Source organism: Ammodytes marinus, assembly GCF_949987685.1.
Source record: "Ammodytes marinus genome assembly, chromosome: 22".
Classification (NCBI taxonomy): domain Eukaryota; kingdom Metazoa; phylum Chordata; class Actinopteri; order Uranoscopiformes; family Ammodytidae; genus Ammodytes; species Ammodytes marinus.
The window spans coordinates 7167076-7190871 of record NC_137226.1 but is presented as its reverse complement, the minus strand read 5'-3'; the positions used below and the strand labels follow the sequence as shown (position 1 = coordinate 7190871).

The window sequence follows — 23796 nt, the reverse complement described above, 5'->3', positions numbered from 1 at the left end:
CAGTCAAGTAGGTGTCATGCAAAAAAAAAAGTCGACAGTGTTTGGTGGAGTTAGCGCAAGTTAATTTCCCCAGTTGGACGTCCATGTTTCAAGCATAGATTTCCCCGAGTGGGCCGTGTTTAGTTGAATCAGCTTCTGCAAAATTCGGCCACGGTGGAAGTTCCCATGATCAGCTTGGCCTTTTTGCACACAGTCAAAGATATTACACAGTGAAACGTATCCAACATAGAAGAGACAAGAATGAATTGTGAATAGGCTAAAATGAGTCCGCTTAAAAAGTCTGACTGCCGGCAATTGCTACTAGTCACTTTTATTGGTTGTATAGTAGGATTATATATTTTGGCATGTGTCAAAACTCTACACTGCAAGTGTGTCCAACTTCCATAAAAGTCATTAATGTTGTTTGTTTGTAAACCAAAGTCTCATATCAGAGATGATGAGAAAGCTGCTTTTATTGAGTTCTATAGTCTAACCCTTGTTTTTAAGCGGATCAAAAAGGTGTTCATAATGTATTTCATGCATGTGTCTTATATGAAATACAATATGTTTCATAATCACGATTAGGTCCTAAGTGATACTGCTAGGTAAAGTCAGTTCTGGTTTTTAGACTGTTTTGTGTTGTAGGGGTGTGGAGTGATCAGCGGGAGCTATAAACAACCAAATAGTTCAAGCCTTTTGACGAAAAAGAGAAAGCTCTCTTCCAGATTTAGTCACTTACACCAACATAACTCTCCAAGAAGGGCTGTTTTTAAAGGGAATCCCTGACGTAAAAAATATCCGACAGCCCTTCCTCAACGGTGGGGGCCAGAGTAAGTGTAGCATGGGGCACTAGATGTTAAAGGAATAGTTTTTTAAAAACTTTTTCTCTCCCTCTCCAGCTAAAAAAAAAGCCGACAGAAACCGTACCTGTAACTGAGCCTTAATTTTTTGTTAAATGTTGTTAAGTTTATCTTTTGACCTGCTCCCCTTGACTACCAGTGTTTGAGCTAAACTAACCTGGATGAGCGACCTTTGCCCAGTCAGTTCAACATCAGAAATTCACGCACCGTTACAGGAACGGTTTCTGTCACCTTTGTCTTGAGTCAGAGAGTGAGGCAAAACATTATTTTTGAAAAAGGTTGAACTATTCCTTTAAAAATGTGGCGTTACGTGGATGCTGTGCCTATAGACTCTCCGGAGTGGACAGCGTCACACCACGGATCCCTTGGATGTGGAGAGGTGGATGGACCGGATGCGTATGGCGAGGGTTCTCTCCAGGTCGTGCAGGATGTCGGTGCAGATGCCTGGGCTTGACGCGGGGCTCTCGGGGGGCAGGGGCTCGTACAGCAGCTGCTTGAAGCTGTCCATCTCGATCAGCAGCACCATGTTCTTAAGGAAGTAGCCCTCAATGAACGCCGTCAGCTCCGACGCGCCCAGGAACTATACGTGAAGAAAAAGATGATGGAAGCGAGTCTTTAAAAGAGACTTACGAGGGACTTTTTAAAATGTTTGTGAAGCTAGGGCTAGCTATCGTTCAAATAATACTAAATCGCATTTTTCGATGTTGATACAGATACTGATACCTTGACTTCAATACCTATTTTATGGAATCAGTTTTAACAAGATGACATTACAAATTATTGTAAAAATTTAAACTTACGAAATATCAATAAATCAATCTTTAATTTAGCTGCAATCTTAGTAACTGCCTTCAGATTACCACACATTCCTTATATATCCTGAGCCACTGCAGCTCAACACAGCCGAACACCAGTACTTTTACAACTTTGGATTGATGGATGGACTTTTTTCCTCTGATGATTATAAATGACCTGTAACCACAAATGAGACCATCAGCGAGAAGAACGCCATTTCTATACAGTTATTAGGAATGCCTTTGCTTGGGTTTGAATCCCCGCCAACTAAGACAAAAAGATTTTACGGCAGCCAGACCTGAAAAGCCTGTGTTTCCCCAAAACGGTACTAAATCAAAGTTGACTTTGCTTCATCATTGTCATATTACCATTATTCATTTTACATAGTCACATAAGGGACATTGCATTGATCTGTGCCAGTGTCTTTTCTGATACTCCTACTGTTGTAATGTACTCACAACAGTTTGTCCATTTTTCCTGACACAATGCCATGGTATCAGGCCTAGTATGTAAGAATCTATTTCATTCTAAATAATTTAAAAATGTTCGGCAAATTAACAGGCACATTTTTACAACATTTTTATTCACAAGATGAGTTGATGTTGTCCAACAGTCTTTCCCACCTTGGCGTGTTTGTAGAGGTCCACGCAGGTTTCCGTGGTGATGTTCTTGGAGCAGATGATCTCACAGTGTCTCTGAAGGGCCTCCAGTTGGAAGAATTTGGCTGCAGACAGGAGCTGCGGGGAAGGGAACAGTACAGCCACACAGAATGAGGCACAGGACGCGGGATTATAAATGCTAATTCTGCAGGCTTTGGGTATAAGTCTCTCCTTACCTCCATGACTTCAGTGTTGCGTATGTGCAGAGACTCTGTGCCTCCACAGTAGAGATACTGCATCACCAACTGAAACACACAATATCCCAGGATTCAATCAAAACCATTAGTCTGTGCATCGTTTCTCTCTATATTCTCCATATTCTAATTGTTGTTGTTTTAAACAAGCTGTGTAAATAAATACATTTAATTTTAATTTTTATTTTTGATATTCTAAATGTATTATTTTTAAACAAGTTCTAAAGCAACTTTCTCCAAAATGTTTGCATTTTGTTCTTGCTCATAATGTGTAACTGGTTTTATAATCCCTGTTGGATTTATAAAAATTCTCAATTCTCAATATTTGTAACGACCTTAGACATCTGGATGTACTGAAGCATTTCAAAGAAAACCACAACACAATGTCCAGGGTCTTGGGTTAATATTGCAAAGCAAAAGATAAAACAATGATATTCTTACGTGGAAAATATTGTACTTGACATGGCTGATCTCAATACAGGTGTTCTCGGCTGCTGGTCGGTTCATGAGCAGTGACTTGAACCTGGATGAAACAGAAGGAATCATGGGTAAATCAAGGAAACAAACACACTAATATTCAAAGCTAACAAACACACGCCACACGCATGCACGCACACCACACCACACACACATCTCTAACTAAAAACAACGCTTTAAAGAAAACTAATTTACAGTGCATATTAAATTGTTACATACTGCCATTGTGTCCATTGTTTGCTTGTTTCTTAAGATGGCAATGTGAATGTAACAGTAGAACTTAATATCTCTAACTTTATTTAATTATTTTATTGATAATGTTATCGTAAAATGTGAAGATTGAATGTCTTTTGTTTTTCCTTTTTTTTTTACTTTTGTGTTGACCCCCTGAATAATAGTTGTTACTACTGTAATAACTCATTTGGATCCTTCAAAAAATAAATCAAATAAGTGAGTATATTATAGTTGAAATTGGGGTATAAAAGAGAAGAAAAATACATCCATTCGATAACATTTGTCCTTACCTTTGTGACGCTGTGAAAAGCAAAACTTTATGTGCATAAAACGGTTTCCCCTCCACCAGGAAAGTGACATCAGACATATCCTTGTTGTTAAGGAAGTGCGGGTCTGAAATGAAAGAAGAAAAAGAAGAAAATGACAATAACATCCAATGAAAACCGAACAAATGATTTTTCATCACTCAAGTCTTCAACAGTATGCAGGCAGAACCCAAAACAGCAAAAGAATAAGCTAATGTGGTCATTAATTACTCTGAGCGGGTGATTTATCACTCGGCTATCAACGCAACGTGATCAAAATACACATTATCGCTATTCAAAAAAGGAAGCTCAGTCTGATAGCTGGACCTTGAGCAGATACAAAAAAAAACATCTTGATGAATTGATGAGTTGTCAATGGTTCTAAAATCCTTAATTCTTCTCACATAACAAAACTATTTGTCATTTGAATGTAAAACCTTGGAAGTTTGATATATGGCCCTTTGAGCTGTTTCTGGAAGCAACAAAAGGAAAAGAAAATCTTGATAAATTGTTTAGTTGTCAGATGGTTTTTAAATTATTTATTCTACACACACACACACACACACACACACACACACACACACACACACACACACACACACACACACACAATAACAAACTATATGTAATTTCATTTGATTCTAAACCCTGTTGTCGATTGAACACTGGGTGGAGCTGCAGCACAGTTGCTCCTTGCTTCAGGGCCGCCTCATGCTGAAACATCTGGAAAAATGAAGTAACTAAAATGTGGAAGTTTCTGTGACTTTCATAACTTCAAAAGAAGCTTTTAATACCAGATCAGACTGAAACATCTCATCATTAATAGCCCAATGATAACATATTGGCTTGAAAGCAAATCATGATACATATTCAAATTCAAATTTGTGTTCTGAGGATAAACTGTCAGAAATTATTATTTAAATATTTCATAAAGGTGATAACATACTAAAATGACTAATAAGTATTGCTATTACACCAATTGAAGACATTTTTATCATTGATAGGTTATATGGGGTATTCATTAACAAATATATGATTATTTTGTTTGCCAAAAAGTCATCAAATTCAGTTAACTGTCTGCTGCTATGTACATTATTATGCCTTTATTGTGGAAGTTTTTTTTTTATCTAATTTAGATTTACTTATGATGTCTTTTACTGCACTTATTACGCTGCTCGGACCCAAGCACAAATTTCCTTCATGATTCATGTGGAAGCATTTTTTTTCATATCACAATAAATAAACCTTTAAATTTGTACCCTTGATTTACAGACAAGGAAATGTTATAAACTTCATCACCAGTAATCCAAATAGTTTCAGGGGATTTTGGGAGGAGCGGTGCATAACATAAAGTATACAACCAATAAAAGTTAGAAAGCTTATGAAAATCTATTTTAATTAACTATATTTTACAGCATGGGTCATCAAACAAAAGTTATTTGTAATTTAATAATCTGATTCATAAGAAATTCTTGTGAAATGAGTTGGAAATTATGAAGGATCTCAAGTTAATAAAACAGTGTTGAGTATGTTGTTTGAGCTTTTACAGAGTCTCCAGGGTCCCACATACAACATTAACGTTAGAAGAATCCTGGTAAGGGAGTGTATGAAAATTTTATTTGTGAAACTAATGTTTATTTGTTTATATTTTTAAAAGCACAAAATTGTTAACATCCATTGAAAATCTGCAATATTTCAAAGTAATATAATATTTCCAGTACAACACGATTTACCGGTAATGACTAAAAGAAAACATAACTTCGAGGTAGTGTATTCTAACCTTAGCCTAAAGATTTAACCTTGATATGTTAACGGTTTATTACTTTTTCACTTTTTTAGTTAAATTAAAGGTTCAGTAAGCGGAATGGTCAGTTTAGCTAACTTCCTGTCAGTGACTGCAGTTAGCAGTCCCCTCCCTCGTCCCCACGTCACCACATTAATGCACTGCGGTCTTCAAACAGCGAGTTATCTAGCACCATCTTAGATAAGTAAGTGTGATAAAACATGATAAAAACCATCAAAACAGACATTGGGAAGGATTTTTACCTGCTCCAGGCGCATAAACATTCACCCATCTGTCGCTCTGGCGTGCACCGGCAGTGAGACCATGAGTGAGACGGGTGTCGGTTTGTAGCGTTCTCGCTTGTGATTGGATATTAAATTCGGGATCCCCGAAAAGTTTATTTGCCGATTACATGCAGAGCAGCTGACTGAGAGATCGGCTTTATGAAACGCACACATTATATAAGTGATCACTGTATTAATAAAGAGCAATTTAACACTTATATTAACATAAATAAATCGCTTACTTCACCTTTAAATTAATCTGCAAGGGAAGTTCAAATGAAGGTTGAATACCACAAAGAATGCACATAATTATCTGTTTTATGATCGTAATTCCGCTTATAATTTTCATACAGTCCCTCTGGATTTCCCAAAAGAAATGTTTTGTCATTAAAATGCACTTCGCAACGTTTCTCAAATGTCAAAAAGAAGTTGTTCTCTGAGTAAACAGCCGAAGAAAATATTAACTTTGTGATCTGTTTTGTTACATAAGCAATAATGTGTGACATTTTCATCAGTAGATATTTGCCTTTTTACCCATTTTGAGAGACCAATGATGCGTTACAAAAGCAATTCTAACTTGTAATCAGCAGCACGTCAAAGTTTGAATATTTTCTGGAAAAAACAACATCTGAAAAGAATGTAGGACCATCAGTAGAGACTTCATGGACTGAGAGTTTGACAGAAAAAACAAGATACTTTCATAGAATTAAAAGTTAAGTCAGTGATTCTGTAGAACGCTTGCTGTCAAAACACTTTTTGTCAAAATCAGTGAATATTTGAAGAACAGGCATGTTGAAAGCTATGGTGGTCCCCCTTTGTTTATATACCCTTTGTTTACATACCCATTTATTAACAGAGCCTAGGCTGTGTATTAACACGAGATTCTTTTTCAGCGCATAGACAATATTCACAGGTTTTGAAGAACAGTGATTTTGACAACAATTCTCCAGTATCGCTGACTCCTGCTGTCACTCAGCTTCCTTCAATGCAGACATGCTACAAGTAAATGTATTTTTAACTGTCTTACCTAAGCGGGAGGTTTGTTTCCTCTTGATCTCTGTCAGCTTCGGTATGGGGAAGGGCCCATAACACTGTGTGAAAATGACTGACAGCTGCTGGCTTATCACCTCATTCTGCAAACAAGACGCCAATCCAAGTGAGCACATACACATAAACACAGCTCATCCTCACACCCACATAAACACTATGCCACTTTGCACGCATATTTGAATTTTTATCCGATGTTCTAATTATTTATACTAGTTTTTTTTTATTCGGTTTTTAGGAAACATAGTTTTTGTGGCCTTTTTGTTCCCTTGAGCTTTTTGCGACAACATTTTATGCAAATGCGTGATAATAATAAAAACACAGGACAGTGTATTCCCAGCAAACCAGCGTTACTCTGTCTGATGTTCCTCTAACAAGCGTTTTGTTTACATGCACATGAATGTGTTACACCCAAAACTGGGACCCATTAGAATGTGTGACCATAGAGGGCGCTGTTGTTACTTATACCAACCCACTCTCATCAGCCATTCTGAAAAGCGCTTGTTGTCAAAATCACTTTTTGGAGGCATGTTGCTAGCTAGGGTGGGCCTATATTAGCCTGTTTACAGAGCCAAGGCTATGTATCAACACTAGACTTTTCAGCGTGCACATATAGTACATATCTCGTGTTCTGCTGCCTGCATGTAAATGCAGGCAGCAGAACATGAGATATTCACTGATTCGACAAAAAGTGATTTTGACGTCAAGCTATCAACCGAAGCCTAGCCTACATAATTACAAACAGCACCCCCTCTACATTCACACATTCTGAAGGGTCATCGATTTGGTTGTAACACATTAAAAGCCCCAGTGGTGACCTTGCTAGCTCGTAGGATCTGGAACATGAGCGGCAGGCCGTGCGTGACCAGCTCCTCCGTGTACTCGTCCTCCTGGATGGCGCTGAAGTCTTTGAGCAGACCCTGGATCAGCGGCCGGCGGTGCTGCATGAAGCAGGTGCGCAGGGACTCGAACCAGGTGTGCAGCGTCCAGGGAACGCCTGGGAACAACAGCACAAACACACACAGTGAATACACACTAAAAGCCAGTCCCATTTTAAGGAGTTGAATGGGTGGGCAGAACCGACCATGTTTCCATCACTTTATTATGTTGTTAGCGCGAGTTGAAGGATACAAGAGTATTACTAGGGCCATGTAAAGGAAAGATAAATGAGTAAAATTACGAGAATAAAATTCAGGAATTAAATTTTCTCCCAAAATTACGATTTTATTAATGTATTTTTCCCCCCCTCAACGTGGCCCAATACTCTGTTGCAGAAGAGCGATCGCATGTGATATTTATGTGAAATTAACATAAATAATGACATGACAGAGGAGGCCTTTTGTATTTAACAGCTCTGCTAAACTGACTAATGGAGTAGAAAATTAATCCATATTTCTGTTAATGTTCAGTCATTTATCAAGAAAGATATGTGAACAATTCGCTGAGTCCATCTTCTTTGATTTGAGTTAATGCTGCTTTTTCTTAATTTTCATACTATTTTAGATTGGTTAACTTTGGGTTTTAGACTTGTGCTCAGACAAAACAAGCAATCTAAAGATGCCCCTTAGGCCATATGGACTTGTTGTGGTTGTTTTTCATTATATTCTGATATTCTGATGTTGCCTAATATCGATTATTTAAGATGTCAACATCAGCTTTTATGCAAACATAAACAAGAAGTTCTTAATAGTTCAACATTTTGGGGAAAACTCTTATTTGCTCTTTTGTCAAGAAGTTTAGATTAAACTTTCTTTCGTTGCACAAAGTACAAGCACTTAGACAAGGAAATGCAGTTTAGCATCTAACCAAAAGTGCAAAAAGCAATAAAATGCTTGAGTATGAACAAATGTTTAGAAGTGAGATAAATAAAGAGTCAGGGGTAATTATTAATAAGATATACATTAATGTTTTTTTTTAACTCTAGCATCAGTAACACGAGATCATCCATGCCACTTTCACAACGACTGAAAACAGAGAGAAAATGTTGATCATGCTTCAGTATACTGGCACGGACACAGAAAGCTGCAGACCCACACAGGGACAGCGGATGTGCTTTTATACATAGTACAATTGGATATGCAGACATGTTCCACAGATGCACAATACAACATATGATGGTGCCCTCCTGAGAGCAAGAAGAAGACCTCCTTTGTTCGTTGTATTAGGCTGAACAAAATGTACTTCTTACATATTCACAAATTCTGGGCTGTACGCAGACAAAGCTCAGGGTTTAAAATCCCATTTCAAACAACAATTTACACAATTTGGTGTTAGTGCTGATTAAACAGGTGAGCTTTTGAGTTGCTAGTGTGTGTATATTTGTGTTACCTTTTGATAGAGCCGAGCTAGCTAGCTGCCACTAGCTACTGCCCCTGTCTTTATGTCGTAAGTAAGATATCTAGCTTCATGTTCATGTTTATTGTACAGACTCGAGAGTGATATCAATCTTCTAATCTCCCATCGCTGTCAAAAAAAGCCAATAAGAGTTTTCCACAAAGTGTCAAAAATCTAAAACTTTGTAGCAATTGAGTGAACATTGTGTAATACAAATGGTCTAGAGAGAACAGCTTCTGAGTGGCACGTGTGATCAGATTGTTTTGTCAACCTATTGAATTTGTTAATTTTTACGAACCTATAATCCTGATTAACAACCACAGTAGGTTTTATATGCCCTTTGAAAGGGACAATGTTGGGCTGAAAGCTGATTGCCAAGTTGCCACATCTACAGAATAAAGTTTTTTTACAATCACGATCACTCCTTTGTATCTAAACTATTATAGCCTCAGGTACAAGGTAAACGTCTTCTTCTATGACGGATGAGTTGCAGTGATTGTTGACAGTGTGTAGCTATACGGGGACAGGACAGGACAGGACAGGACAGGCACACAGCATGAGCACATCTCCACCAGGACAGCTATAGCTGGAAGAAGCACCAGAGAGCGAGCGAGCGAGCGAGCGAGGGCGTGATGAAGCATGTATTAGTAACTCTGACCTAAGCTGCGGATGTCTATGGTGATGTCCACATGGCCGTGCTCTGCGCTATGGTACATGGCCTCTCTCAGGGCCCGCAGCTTGGCCTTTCCTGTTCGCAGGGTGCCGGTGCCGGTGGTGCCTACGCAGCCGCCACCGTTAGCCTGGGACGCTAGCCTCTTCTCAGCAGGGTCCGAACCCTCGGCTAGGATCTCCTCCAGCGACAACACATCCCCCTTCTCCTTCTCCGACTGGGCCAGGAGCTTCCGAAATACATTCCTAAAAAGGGAGAAATACTTGTAATATTTGTATTGCTTTTTAAGTTAAACATTTTGTTTGTATTATTATAACTTGTTGAATATACCATACAAAAGCATTACAAACTAGATAAAACCATGGCTGATGTAAGAGTTGAGCAGAGCGAGAGGCAACATATTGTCCCAAGGTCACAAACAAGAGCTAACAATAGGGAATCAAGCTGTGGAGACATGAAGAGAAAAAACTGCATAACACCAAGCACGGCCTGGGGTCAAATAATAAGGAAGACAGTTTGTTAAGTGGATGATCACAGACCGTAAGAAAATGCTTCTAAATTAAGCCGAGACACTGCAGGCAAAAAACATGTTTTTTTTCAAGCACTGGTCAATTTTGAGATTTTTGACTATTTTTCTTCCTTAATGTCTCCTTGCATACTAGTATAAATAAATGGTCCAAAATGTACTAATGTACTATTTGGCTGTTTATTTATCTGTTTATGTCTATATACCACCAGGTTCAAGAACAGCTTATATATATATATATATATATATACTGTACATATATTCTAGGTTTATTTTATCTAAACTTTGGTTCTTATTGCACTCTACGTTGTTACTCTTTTTACTCTTATCTTCTATACTATTTTTTTATTTTTATTGTTGCATTATTGAGGAGAGCTTGGGACACAAAAATGTCATTGCCAGCTATGACTGCTTGCCTGTTATGTTGTGCATTTGACGAATAAACTAACTTGAACTTGATATATCTCTCCTATACAACCATGAATACAAAATAGTAAAGATGTTGCAAAATAAAAAATAAAAAACTTAACACCTAACATATACAGCGCGATGGCAGAGCGAGGATGCATCATTGCACCATCTGCCCTAGTAAGAAGGAGGGGCTCTTTCAGACCCAAATATGGTCCACTTCCTGTTTTTAGATTGTTTGATCTCAATGACAAGTCGGTGGGAGGCATACCATCGACACTTTGAAGCTGCTCATGAAACGTTGCTTGATCGCCACCAACAGTCCCTTGGGCTTTGAGTGTTTACTACAGTATTTTATCTCTGGTTGTTTCCATGGAGCTCACACATCATGCTTTTTTACGTCTGTGTTTCTGTAGACTTTTTAGTTTAACTACGTAACAATAAGCCTATTGATAGAATTGTTGCTAGCTTACGGTGGGTTGGTCAGAGGCCTCTTTTTTTTATTACATGCTCCTTTACAGAGCCTTGGCTGTATATTAACACTGTTTTTTTTTCAGCGCACACACAAACAGTACGGACAGGTAGCAGATTGTGGGGAGATATTCACTGGTTTTTACAAGAAGTGATTTTGACAACAATTAAATAATGTAGCTCTACAATAACATGTATAGATGTGTCTAATTTTCTGAAAGTTCTTCTTTTATTTAAATACAATGCTGCGACTACATTTGAAATGAAAAAATACCCCTTTGTGGTTGAAACACTGTCATGTCCGTAAACAATTACTTTTCTCTCAGATAATTGTTATTCAGCACCAGCAAAGAAAAAAAATGTTTTACACCCCGCCATCTCACATAACCACTCCTACTCCAACTGCATTCTTAACCAAGCTCACAACGTACTATAATTGATTGTCCTTCTTTAATAATGCTGCATTGTGTTGTTTGGCGTTCCAGTCCACTTCCTGACAGCTCTCTGCAGGGGAAATTACGTCAAACTTAAGCCGTCAGTGCAGCTGAATAGACTGCGGCGCTTATCGTCGCTCGCTGCCTGACAACCCGGATATCTGCCTCTCATATACTGTATACTGCAGGGTTTTGTGAGATGGGAGCAGGGAAGAGTGTGTAAATGGATCAATATACTGTGGTAATGGATATATCTCTGGCTGTCTGGCACTTGTCCGTGTGTGTTTTCCGTGTGAGTGTGTGTCTCTGTCTGTCTGTCTGCGTGCGTGTGTGTGTGTGTGTGTGTGTGTGTGTGTGTGTGTGTGTGTGTGTGTGTGTGATTTTTTGGAAAGTGAGGACATTTTGCCCAGTCCTCACTTCTGTCCTCAGAGCTGTTTGATGGCTGAGACTCGGTTTTAAAGTTCAGGTTAGAATTAGGTTAGGGTTAGTAGGCAATTAGTTCTGATGGTTAAGGTTAGGGTAAGGGGCTAGGGAAGTGTGTGTGTGTGTGTGTGTGTGTGTGTGTGTGTGTGTGTGTGTGTGTGTGTGTGTTACCTGTGGCCGTGTGCTGCTGCCAGGCTGAATGAGTTCATGTCTCCTAGCGGGGCGGAGGAGATGCCGTTTCGACACATGGTCCCGATCATGGGGTCGGCCCCTCTCTCAAGGAGCAAACTCACCAGCTCAAAGTTACCTACAGACAGAGACACATGGATGCACCGGTATATGAATAAAAGGTGATTGTTGCTGCAGGCTCTTTAGTATGTGGCTGCACAACTGAGAACTTGCAACAAAAATTATGATCCACTGCATTCTTGACTCTGGGATAGCCATCAAAAGTGATGAATTAATTGGATGATTAAGGCGTAAAGAGTGAGAATCCGGTGAGCCCAGACTCAATAATGTTTTAGTTGTTGATTCTACTGCTAAGAAAAAACCTGGACGTATACAGCAGAAGGTATAAAATCCATGCGCCAAAACAGTGTTTTGTATTTACTCGGAATTCCTCAGTGGAGGTGCGGAAGTTATGCATTTTAACTTTAAAAATGACTTGGGTCAAAGAAATGCAAAAGTGAAAAAAGAATCTCCATCTTTTTTTGCTTGTATGTGATGTGATTATACCTGCAGCCGCGGCCAGCTGAAGCGGAGTCTCCGTGTAGTTCTCGGCCCCATCCTGCAGGGCACCTTCTACATTCGCTCTGTTGTCCAGCAACAACTGTAGAGAAGAGGGGGAGGGGGAGAGAGAGAGAGAGAGAGGGAGGGAGGGAGGGAGAGAGAGAACAGACCAGGGAGAGACAGTGTGTGTTACACTCAGGGAAATCCTCCACTGCTGGAAACCCACAGCGCCTCATTTAAAAAGGCATTCCTAGCTCTGGAAAGCACACACAGTCCTGCCTACACTTTCTCATTAGTTCTGTGTCATTGAGTGGTGGGTTAGATTGCTGTTTTTGTTGCCTGGGCCGAGAAAGGAAGAATCAAAATTGTTTCTTGTTCTATCCCCCGGAAAAAAAGATTGTGGTGGTGGTGGTGTTAGATTAATAATTGAAGATAATCCAGAGGGACACGCTGTTCATCATAGGCTCGCAGCCAGAGTCGGCTCATACAATATACTGCAACAAAATGCATTGTATATTAAAGGCGCCGTGTGGAGAGGGAATTGGCATATTTTCAGGACACACTTGGTAGAAATGGAATATGATGTTCATACCTTTGTTTTAATTAGTGTATAATCTCTTGAACACATTTTTTTATTACCTTAAAATGAGCCTTTTATATCTATGTACATAGGAGCAGGGCGCTGAGGCCGCCATGTTGCACCACCATGCTTCTACAGTAGTACAGAATGGACAAACTTATCGTCTGCCTTACACATTTTGATATGCCTCTGGAAGTTTGTCCCCCCTCCTGTAGAACCAATCCTTGAAATTGAACTACGGTGAAAAACCAGGGGGCTGGTTGACTCATCTACACATCTCATACAGAGCATACATTATTGAGGCAAGACACTGCAGGCAAAAACAAAACATTTTTAAAGCACTGGTCAAGATTCTTGTTTATTTTGCTTCCATAACATGTATTCTTTCGTATACATTAAAGGGCCAAAATGTACATTTTGGTGTTTATTGAACAACACCTTGTCTGTTTGTGTCTGTATATTTCTCCTATACGACCATCTTAAACGGCCATTAACTAGCCATTATGATGATATCGATAAACTAAAAATGTTACCCTATTCACCTGCAGTGTTCGCCATAAAAACTAACTGGAGAGCTTGTCCTCTCCACATATACTGAGATAATTACTGCACAGATAATGGGGTCAGGAAGGCGAAAACAAACAACAAAAAGACAAATGGAATTCTTATTATTATGCTGCACCATAATAATAGTAATTTTGGTGCAAAAGTCAGGGCAAAGGGGCCACAGGTTAATGGTTACAGGTTCATATATGTCACTACCTGCACGACAGGCACGTGTCCGTGTAACACGGCGAAAGTGAGCGCCGTCCCCTGGCGCGTTTCAGGATAAACTGAGGGGTGCTTGTTTACTGTGCTGGGCACCTGGGAAGTCATATAGGTGAAGTTCAGGGAGAGAGATATATATATATTTACAGCCATTAACATTCACAGCTCGGGGGCAGGGTGGGGGTGGGAATAGGAGGGGGAAGGGGGGAGCGAAAAGCAAGTATGCAGGAGGAGAAGTGTAAGCAGCAGTACGGAAGAGTATTAGGGCCAAAAAAAATAAAGGAGTACCTTTTTTTAAATATTATGAACTTTGAGAAAAATTTAATGAAATTGAAAAGTCGAGAATAAAGATGAAATACAATGTTGAGGATAAACTTGATAGTTCAAGACTGCAGTAAAGTTGGAAACATTTTGACAGATTCATACTTCATATGGGTATCAATGACTCATAAGCCACATGTTGTTTAAGCACAAACGATGCATCTTTGGTATCGTCATAAGTGAGACAATTGGCTACTAACTAATATGTATAAAAACGCAGCTGATTATTATAAGGCCCACTAATAACATGCTTACCTGCTTATGATTTATCTATACCAAAAGTTTGAATCTGTCAATTTATTTCCAACCTTACACTGTCGAGTTCATTCTCAAAATGGTATTTGCACTTTATTTTTGACATTTCCATTTTATTCTCAAAATACATGATGAAAAAAAAATCTTTTCTCCTATTATTCTTCTCTTCTCTTCTCTTTATTTTATTTTTTATTTTTTTTTAAGTCTTTATTGAACATGGTTAAAAAAATAAAATAATAATACAAACATAAATAAAACAATTGAGCAATAAAAAAGGAAATAAATAAATTAAAAAAAACAAAAAACAAATGGGATCCTAAACAACAAATACATAACTCAAATGATATAGTTCATGTTCAAAAGGGATAGGAAGAAGTTAAAAAAAAACTTTTCTGGTCCTACCCCCTCTTATTTTTTATAAGGTGGCCATAATACTCTTCGGTAAAGGAGTGCAGGATGGCTGCGGGAGATTTTTCTTCTTGAGTTTCACAGAAATTCTTCTATGTCTCATGTCAACCCTTTCACTCTTAAGAGTATATACTGTACATCTCACTGGGCTCTGCCCTCTGAGCTACCTGCCTGCCTGTGTCTTAAAAAGGTTCATTTCAAAAGGTGAATGAAACCAGAGAGATGAAAAAAACACGCAACATTGGCAACGACTTCAAACACACAGTGGAGATGCACGGTGCTGACTCATGAACAAAGCAACGCTGGATCAAAATGAAATAGCCACGCCACACACACACACACCGTTGGATGTCGTTCTGTGGCTTCATAATAGAGCGAATTATAATAATGATTTTCTAATTTGTTTTGCCCGGAGGAGCTATCTTTCAATAAGAAAAATACATTTAATTTAATGTCAACTTTCATTTGAGCTCTGATCCTAAACAACGGTTGGACTGCTAAGTGTTTTTGTGTTCACGCTGATGAATTATTAATCACTTCATCATAACAGAGACAGGGGGCCACCGCTGAAAATGTCAGGACTCTAGAATGGGATGCTTACAAAATGCTTTTAACATTTGAAGCATCATCTGCTTTTTACTTCACTTACAGGGCCCAGCAGACCCAAATAACAGTAGGTTTAATCAGCCATCCACAGTCTATTTAAATGGCCATAAAACATTATGGAATCACTGCAGCACCTTAAATTTAGATCGGAAACAACTATTTTATATCTGTATCTCAAAACATCTGTACATAGCACTATCTACATTGCCATGACTCCACTAGAAATACATGATACAAATAAGTTTTTTCATGAACTGATCATTTAAATATATACCAATATCAGTCAAATTGAACTCTTGGATGATTTACACACTAGGCAGTGATTTGCTTTAGAGTCAGTCAGCACACCTGCACTACATTACACACAGCCAATACACAAATGGACTGTCAACAACAAAGAGATCAATACATTGGAATATTGATTATCCTTATTGCAGACCAAGAGTGCAGCAACGACACACACACATACACACAGACAGACAGGGCACACATGACAATAGTAAGTATAACAATATGGCTTCACTATTACTCAACACCAAAAGTTCATGCTTCATGCACAGTCTGTGGTAGCAAGTTACACTAAGTGCACACACTTGTACAACAGTAATGCATTATTAATGTGGGCAAAAAGAAAGCAAACTGCTACTGAATGTTGTCTACGCTGTAAAATGTAATGAAGTAACTGCACTAACCCTGCACTAAAAGAGACTATAATTGGAGTATTATTCTACATCAGCATAGAGAATTACTATGGTTTTTACTGTGAAAATGATTCCTTGTTTGTTGCCCATCAGTGCACTTTATGTAATAAGCTGCCAGTAGAATGGAAAGCATGCAGAGGGCAGGTGAGACAATGAGGACAGATAGGGTAGGGGTGAAGGGAATGGTGGGGACAAGAGCAACACACAATGGGGTTCATTGTTTACCACTGATACACACACACAACAACAAATGTAGATGTAAAAACATTTTGGACAAAAATAACAAAACATGTGGAATCAACATGATATTGCTGCTGTTTTTGCTTGTGTCGTGTGATCACTTACCTCACTGTTTATGTCAGCTCCGGCGTCGAGCAACATCTGGACCATGGCCTCGTCGCCACGGACACAGGAATACATGAGAGGGGTCATTCCCTGGAAAGATGGAGGCTGGGTTATTCATTGATGCCATGTCGATTCTTAGGAGGAAAATGTCAACTTGAACAGTTCAGTAGTGACATGGTCCCAGGTCTAAACCAGTTTTTAAATATGTTTTTCAGGTAATACTTTAACTTGAGGATAAATGTTGAATGCAGACTTCTACTTAAATTCTGGTGTTAATAGTTTTACTTAAACATAAGATCTGAATGTCCTCCATCACGTACACTTTAAAGTCTAACTGAACCGCAAAACCACTTTTTTCAGCTTACAACCAATTTATATGGGAATCTAGAAGTGTTGTTGATTGTCCCAGATCTTATTATCCACATTTTAGTACAAATATGTTAATTCAACATAGGACAATTGTTTAAAAAACATGTCTTTAAAAAAGCTGTGAAACATTATCACAAAGGCTGAGTGAAAACGGTGCAATTTGTGCCAAAAGCAGGGACAGATTGCCACGATAAATTTCTCTCATAATTAGTACACAATGAATAATCAGGCTGGATCCAAAATCAATTCTGTATTGTAAAACAATAACATTTAGAAATGATTGCACATTAAGATTTTTTTTATGTGCAATTGTTAATTATGCTTCATACAAAGGAGAAAATACCCATCATCTTTCCCTTGGCGACACTGGTTATACAAAATGAATAGATGGACAAAAAATTGCCCAGAAATCACTGAAATATACAAAATGTCCTAAACATTTATTAAAATAATGTTTTTCCAGTGGGGAAGGAAGTTTACGAAATTAAATGTATAATTTTTGATGATTCGTCTTCAACATCTTAAATAAATGTAGAACTAGAATGTACAGTACCTGAGCAAATGAATCCGCTATCACAACTAGAAACATGAAATTGTACTGTGAAGTTAAGGCATATAGTCTTTGATCCTTTCTCTTAACGATACCATAAGAAATATGGATTTCAGGGCTATGAACAACACCCTTAAGAGACCATCAACACGTATATAAGGAGCTCAGCAACAGCTGTGCTCATTATTTCTATAGGAAACCTACACAAAATCATTTAGTCCTTCATACTTCCTTCGCATAATGTTCTTTCTTCATAGGGAACCTCTGAAGCGCCATAAATGGAATTGATGTGCTGTACTTGCTGGATACTAATCAGCCCCATGGCAAAATTGCACTTAAATATATACTTATTGTACCAGCCCCCTTTCATCAATCAGAGATTTTTCAAGCAATTGCCTCGCAGTCGCAGGTTCTCAAAATAACCACGTCTTTTCAATAAGAGGGACAGCATAGGTGGACTGTGAAACTATATTAGAACACGTAGCCTATTACAAAGAGAGAAACGTTTTTTATTTCACTCATTATGCACTTCGAGAATAAAGTTGCAACGTCAAGAATACATAAACAATTTTGAGAATAAAGACCAATTACAAATGTCCAGAATAAACTTGACAGGTCAAAAAAAATGCGGTAAAGTTGGAAAGAGTTCAGATTCACAACAAAAAAACAGAACACAATAACTGTATTGTAAAACCAGGTTCCAATAAATCATTATATCTGGAGTGCTTTGGACAAGGTGCACTATAAAACAGATTTCAATCATACGTTTGATGTGGGCCGTTGCGTTTCAGCAAAAGCCTTTTACGATTCGCTCATACTAACACAAGCACTTTATGTAGAAAGACTGATATCCCCTTATGGTGATTCATTCTTCAATATATTTCCTCAACACTGATCTAGTTAATCAGGGCCAGTATACTGTTGTATACTTTATTGCTTTTCCAACAATGTCTGGTCCCTTTCACCCTTCAGCTGGTTTTACAAGTTAATAAATGTCGGTATGTCACCTCAGCTTGCTATTTATGAGGAGGAGTGAGGAGCAAAAAGTCACCAGTAAATTCAGAAAACCAATTCAGGTCTGTCCCGGTCAACTAATCCGACGTTAAGTGGTTTGAATCGACCTGCCAGAATGCTGTGGATAACATGAAACCTTTGAAATATACATTCGCTTAAAAACAAAAGTGTCAGAGTAAACACCTGGCTAGGAGTTTCTTAATTGAAACTTAAGTGGGCAAAGCTTTCCGAGCATTGGACAATCTGATTGCACTATTAGCTTCCACTTAGCCGAACAAAGGAATTACCAATATTTCCACTGACTGGGGGAAAGTGGAAAATCCCAAACAACATTAACAGTTGGATGCGGTGAGGCTGAGATATCGACCCGATTGTCGGACCAAACCCATCAAAGCTCAGGGCAGGAACCGTGTTGAAGTATCAGGTACAAATGGAACAAGAAGGTATTCCTTTTCCCCCCCTACATTTTCTGGTAAAAGAGTAGGGTTTTAAATGCAATTCATTCAAGTGGTTTGAAATCGTAAAGACTATTTTAATTTCCTGTGTTCAGCTGTCTTCTACTGCCATTTACACTGGTGCAGATGCCCACAAAGAGTAACACACAACATTTATAACATAATAGTTTAACAATGTGCCTAAATCAAACAAATAATAAAGCAATAATTTGTATTTGAACTTCCCATAAGAAGAGCTTAGAATTCAGAATTACATTTGGCCATATTGCATGATTGATTGCAATTCTTTAATTATGTTTGTTTCTTGTAAATAATGTGAACTTTAATGAGTTTCATTGTGCCCTCAGAATTTAGCACATTGCATGACTCAAAGATGCAATACCAGGTAAAACTCATTAAAGAATTAACTATTCAAAAACTAAACTATGTCTGTATATGTTTGGTCCAATATATGCTGTAGAAAAGATACATGTTATCACAATTAATTTCCCCTAAAACTCTCCACTTTTCCTATGTTTTTTTTTAAATTTTTTAAATTTTTATTCCAGACACAAAGAGAAAACGGTCCATAATCCTATGTAGATGTTTGTTTGCTGTTAATGCTTTATACTGTATGTACTGTAAATGTAGGAGTGTGTGTGTGTGTGTGAGTTGGGTGGCAGCAGACCTGTTCGCTCATGCTGTTAATGCCATCCGGCCCCAGCAGGTTGACGGCCTGTTTAACTAGGTCCGTACGCCCACAGTTGAGCATTCTGAAGCCCAGATCCTGAAGGAACTTTGCCTCGGTGGACGCCGCGTCTAGCTTCCTGGTCGCACAGAAACAATCCTCTGCTCTGTAGATGGGAAAAACAGCAGATACAAATCCATTATTAGGCCAATATGAAAGATTATTTCAGAAATGGATTTTGAGATTTGTGGATACTCGATATACATCTCAACTGTACACTGAAGGAAAGACAAAATGAGTTTGATGGTGTTGCTTTACAGAATTGAAATTCTTGGTATTATTAAATGAAAGATGGAGTTTTGGAGTTTGGAGAACGCTTGTTGACAAAATCACCTTTACGTTAATACACAGCCTAGGCTCTGTCAACTGGTATGTAAACATAGGGGGCACACTGTAACTAGCAAGATGCCCATTTACGAAGCCTAGGTTCAGTATTAACACTGGCTATGTTCATCGAACCTATTGCATTCAGTTCATTCCCTATACACATAATTTTTCTGTGCACGCTTCTGGTTCTCTACTTTTCTTCACTTCCTAAAGTAGCTTTTCTCCAGGTAGCACATTAGCTATGAGTCATTAGAACTCATTCGTGTCTCCCCTAAAGCCTCTTAATCTAAGCCGCTGCACCTGTCACAGCTTCCACAGGGTCACAGAGAAACGTTTCTTCAAGATGTCTGTCCAATGTTACCTGACAATCACACCTTATGTAAGAAGATGTTAATTGCCAATTCACATCTCTCAGTGTTGAATTTATTATTTCTCTGCGCGTATTTAATATGCAACAAAACTCTTGACCCACTGATGCTGACACAAAATGCCTGACTGATGTGGTGTGGAGTGACCTTATTGGACACCATGTCTTTTTTAAGGCTCAGTTATGCTCCAATTCCGTGCGTAAATAGAGACGTACGTTTACAACGTTATATCCGTCACTGCCCTCATACTTCCATGCGTCCTTTATGTTGGAATGGACATTTAACAAATCAACCATTAGTGGGCAGCATCGCCGCTCAGAGTAAAAAGTTACTCAAATAGGAAGAAGACGAGTCAAACAGTGAATTAACTGGAATACATATTTTATAATAGGTCCATGGAAGAAACAGCTTTAGCGATATACTACCGTAGCAATGGAAGAGGCTAAACTGGAGGCTGTATTATAGACAGCGGGGTCTGAGGACATCAATCACGACATGTCAAACAAACTAGTCTCGCACGGACCTCCGGTACTTCTCTATTGCTGCCGTCAGCCTGCCGTCTAGCTGACAGCCTGCCGTCTAGCTGACATTCTTCCCCGTGCGATCCCCGCTCATGCTGCTCTGTTGTAGTTGTCTGTCCCTGTGCCCCGGCCGTGTAACTTCATAGATATATAAATGTGTATATAATTTCGTACCAACTCACACAAACCTCTCCTCAAAAGTTAAGACCTTTTCTAAAGTATTATGTCTTTCGTTTGTGTTTGTAAACAAATGTACAGTAAGTAAAAGTGAACTGTTGGCTGTGCGCCCCCCATGATCTTCTGTAGTAATGCTCCGTTCTGTCCGTTTGGTACGCATCCGCAAGCTTGCAGGATACGTGCAGAAATACGCACGTAATGTACGCAGAGTACGGACAGAAGGCTCCGTCTGTATCCGTATGCGTATCTAACGTAGAGCATAAATGAGCCTTTAGGGGAAATGATAGCATTATATGCATCCTCATTTTTGAACACTTTGACACTGTAACATGGGTAATAACACATATTAAAAAGGTATTTGGCATGTCCGGCTGTTCTTAAAGGGACGGAAATATTAGGCCTAATATGTCCTGCTGTCATATAGGGACTGATCATAGGCAGTGCCCTTCATAAATAACTACTGCAAAGAACATTCATATGGCTATTTTTCTGGCATTTATAACATGCATATTATAGTTCCAGTCAAATAAAGGGCTAGATTTATAGGGAAACACACTCTAACTTGACTTTCTTGGGGGAGAATGTATTGAAGATCTGAACAGATGTGTACATAGCTGGACCTTTTTGTATGGCATAAGAGATATCTAAATTAAAGTGGGCTCAAGTCAGAGTTTATGATGATAAAACACTTCCTGAAGAAGAAATCACTTCCCATACATAACAATGGGGGTCTTCCTAACTCACTGAGGTTTAACTATAGCAGTGGGATTACTGGAGCCTCCAGAGCAGCTTGCCTGTTGCAGTAAAAATGTTTTTTATATGCATTGTATGTCCTTACTTGATTTGCCGCGGTTCACAGTCCACCCCGGGGAGCAGTAGTCTGGCTGCCTGCCTCACGTCATCGCTGTCCACAGAGAAACTTCTCCGGTGCTCCGTGTGGGCGACCGCCACCCGGATCCACTCCATCAGAGGAGGCAGTACTAGGAACGGCCTGGAGGGGGTGGGGGGGGGAGGGGGGGGGTCAAAGAGGATTGTTTTGAATGTTGAATTAAATCCGATTTTGTTGAAGCTATTTTTTTTTTTCAGTGTCTAGCTATGACAGAATACCACATGAATACATACAGCAATGTTTAATTTTTATTTGAGAAGGTTTTGGGTCATTTATAAATTATAAGTGATGTCCGGCTTTCTTTTTTCTTTTATTTTCAATCAGATGGGTTTAAGGTGGGTAGCTGAGTTTTTGAGTCTGCATCTCCTCATTATTATTTTTTTTTTGTTTTTTTTTCAAACTTTGGATTGATGCCATTTATTGAATATTATGGAGAAATCTTTGATTTTAAGTCAAACTTATAGGGGCTTTAATTAATTTACTGAACAGAAGCTATAGCATATATGATGCGGAGGAAGCATGCAGATTGATATGCATCATGAAAAGTCTCCTAGTATATGTGTGTTATATGCACAAAATCAGATATGATGAAGGCTAAAGACCGAATTACTTAAAAATGTAGATAGCACATACAGAGAATGTTCCAAGCCATATCAATATATAAATATAATATCTCAATTAATATTATCTCTTTATGTCCAGGTGAATTTGATGAACAGATAATATTACCTAATCCTGCACTCTGTTTGTATTAATAGCACTCCGTGTGATCTTTTCCTTTATCGTATAAAATCATTTTATAAAACTCTCCTCCAACACTGATAGACCAAACTTTTCTAATTAAAGATGCCCTCACAGATAACTGAAAAAAGCTGCTACACCAAATCAATATTCATCATTTATATCTCAGATAGTCCAGTACCGAAAGAGATCTAGATGCTGCAACCTCCCTAAATGCGGTTATTACCTTCTTTAATCAAAATCAGTAATGGGTCTTGCCCGGCTGACGTGTTCATATTTCATCAACTATTTCCCGGACTACTGTGTGTCGGTGTGTGTGTGTGTGTGTGTGTGTGTGTGTGTATGTGTGTGACATAACCTGTAAATCACCTAATTTCTCTCACATAAACACTTTTATGTTGTTTCCCTTGTTGTTTATCTTTTTCCGCCCACAATGCAACAGCAGCCCATCCAGGCCAGTCATTAATCAGAACTTAGTTAGGCCATTTACATAATTTCACAGGCACAACGAGCCGTCGTGGCACTATAAGTACAATTTTGGCTGATGTAGGGATCATTATACAAAATATGATATGAATAATAAATACCTATATTGTTTAAATGTGACAGTTATGCCTTTCTAACTAAATAGTTTGACAATTTGGAAAATACAGTTATCCGTTTTCTTGCTGGCAGATATGGGAGTAGATCAACACCACTCTCATGGCAGCACTTTTTCAAGTATTTGATTAGTTTAGCTTAGCATAGCTGGAATCAGTAGGTAACACCTCTGTCTGAAGTTAAAACATTCAAACCATCATCACCTCTAAAGTTAACAAATTAACACATTGTTGCTTGTTTATTTAATCAACTAACAAAGAATAGCAAGATACTGTATACAGTTAGGGCTGTGTCAAAAAATCGAAATATCGATATATCGCGATACTTAGTTTCCCGATATCAGTATCGATTTTTATATAAAAATATCGATTTTTTTTATTTTATTTTTTTGCTTTTCAAGGCTTTATTGACAGTGCAGAGATACAGATATGAAGTGGGGCAGAGAGTAGGGATGGGCATTTT

The 23796-nt window shown here is 38.6% G+C and overlaps 1 protein-coding gene across 1 annotated transcript in view; it reads right to left on the bottom strand.

Moving 5' to 3' along the window:
- Positions 1 to 1188: 1188 nt before the first annotated feature.
- btbd11a (BTB (POZ) domain containing 11a) overlaps positions 1189 to 23796 on the bottom strand; it is a gene marked incomplete at both ends in the record, with an annotated part of 190793 nt that continues 168185 nt past the window's right edge. Inside the window, 14 exons of the mRNA XM_080050896.1 lie at positions 1189 to 1419; positions 2258 to 2371; positions 2470 to 2538; positions 2929 to 3010; positions 3489 to 3591; positions 6598 to 6703; positions 7436 to 7614; positions 9610 to 9866; positions 12055 to 12190; positions 12619 to 12712; positions 13955 to 14056; positions 16597 to 16686; positions 19652 to 19817; positions 21943 to 22095. Coding sequence (XP_079907022.1) covers positions 1189 to 1419; positions 2258 to 2371; positions 2470 to 2538; positions 2929 to 3010; positions 3489 to 3591; positions 6598 to 6703; positions 7436 to 7614; positions 9610 to 9866; positions 12055 to 12190; positions 12619 to 12712; positions 13955 to 14056; positions 16597 to 16686; positions 19652 to 19817; positions 21943 to 22095 — 1882 coding nt within the window. The remainder of the gene's footprint in view (positions 1420 to 2257; positions 2372 to 2469; positions 2539 to 2928; positions 3011 to 3488; positions 3592 to 6597; positions 6704 to 7435; positions 7615 to 9609; positions 9867 to 12054; positions 12191 to 12618; positions 12713 to 13954; positions 14057 to 16596; positions 16687 to 19651; positions 19818 to 21942; positions 22096 to 23796) is intronic.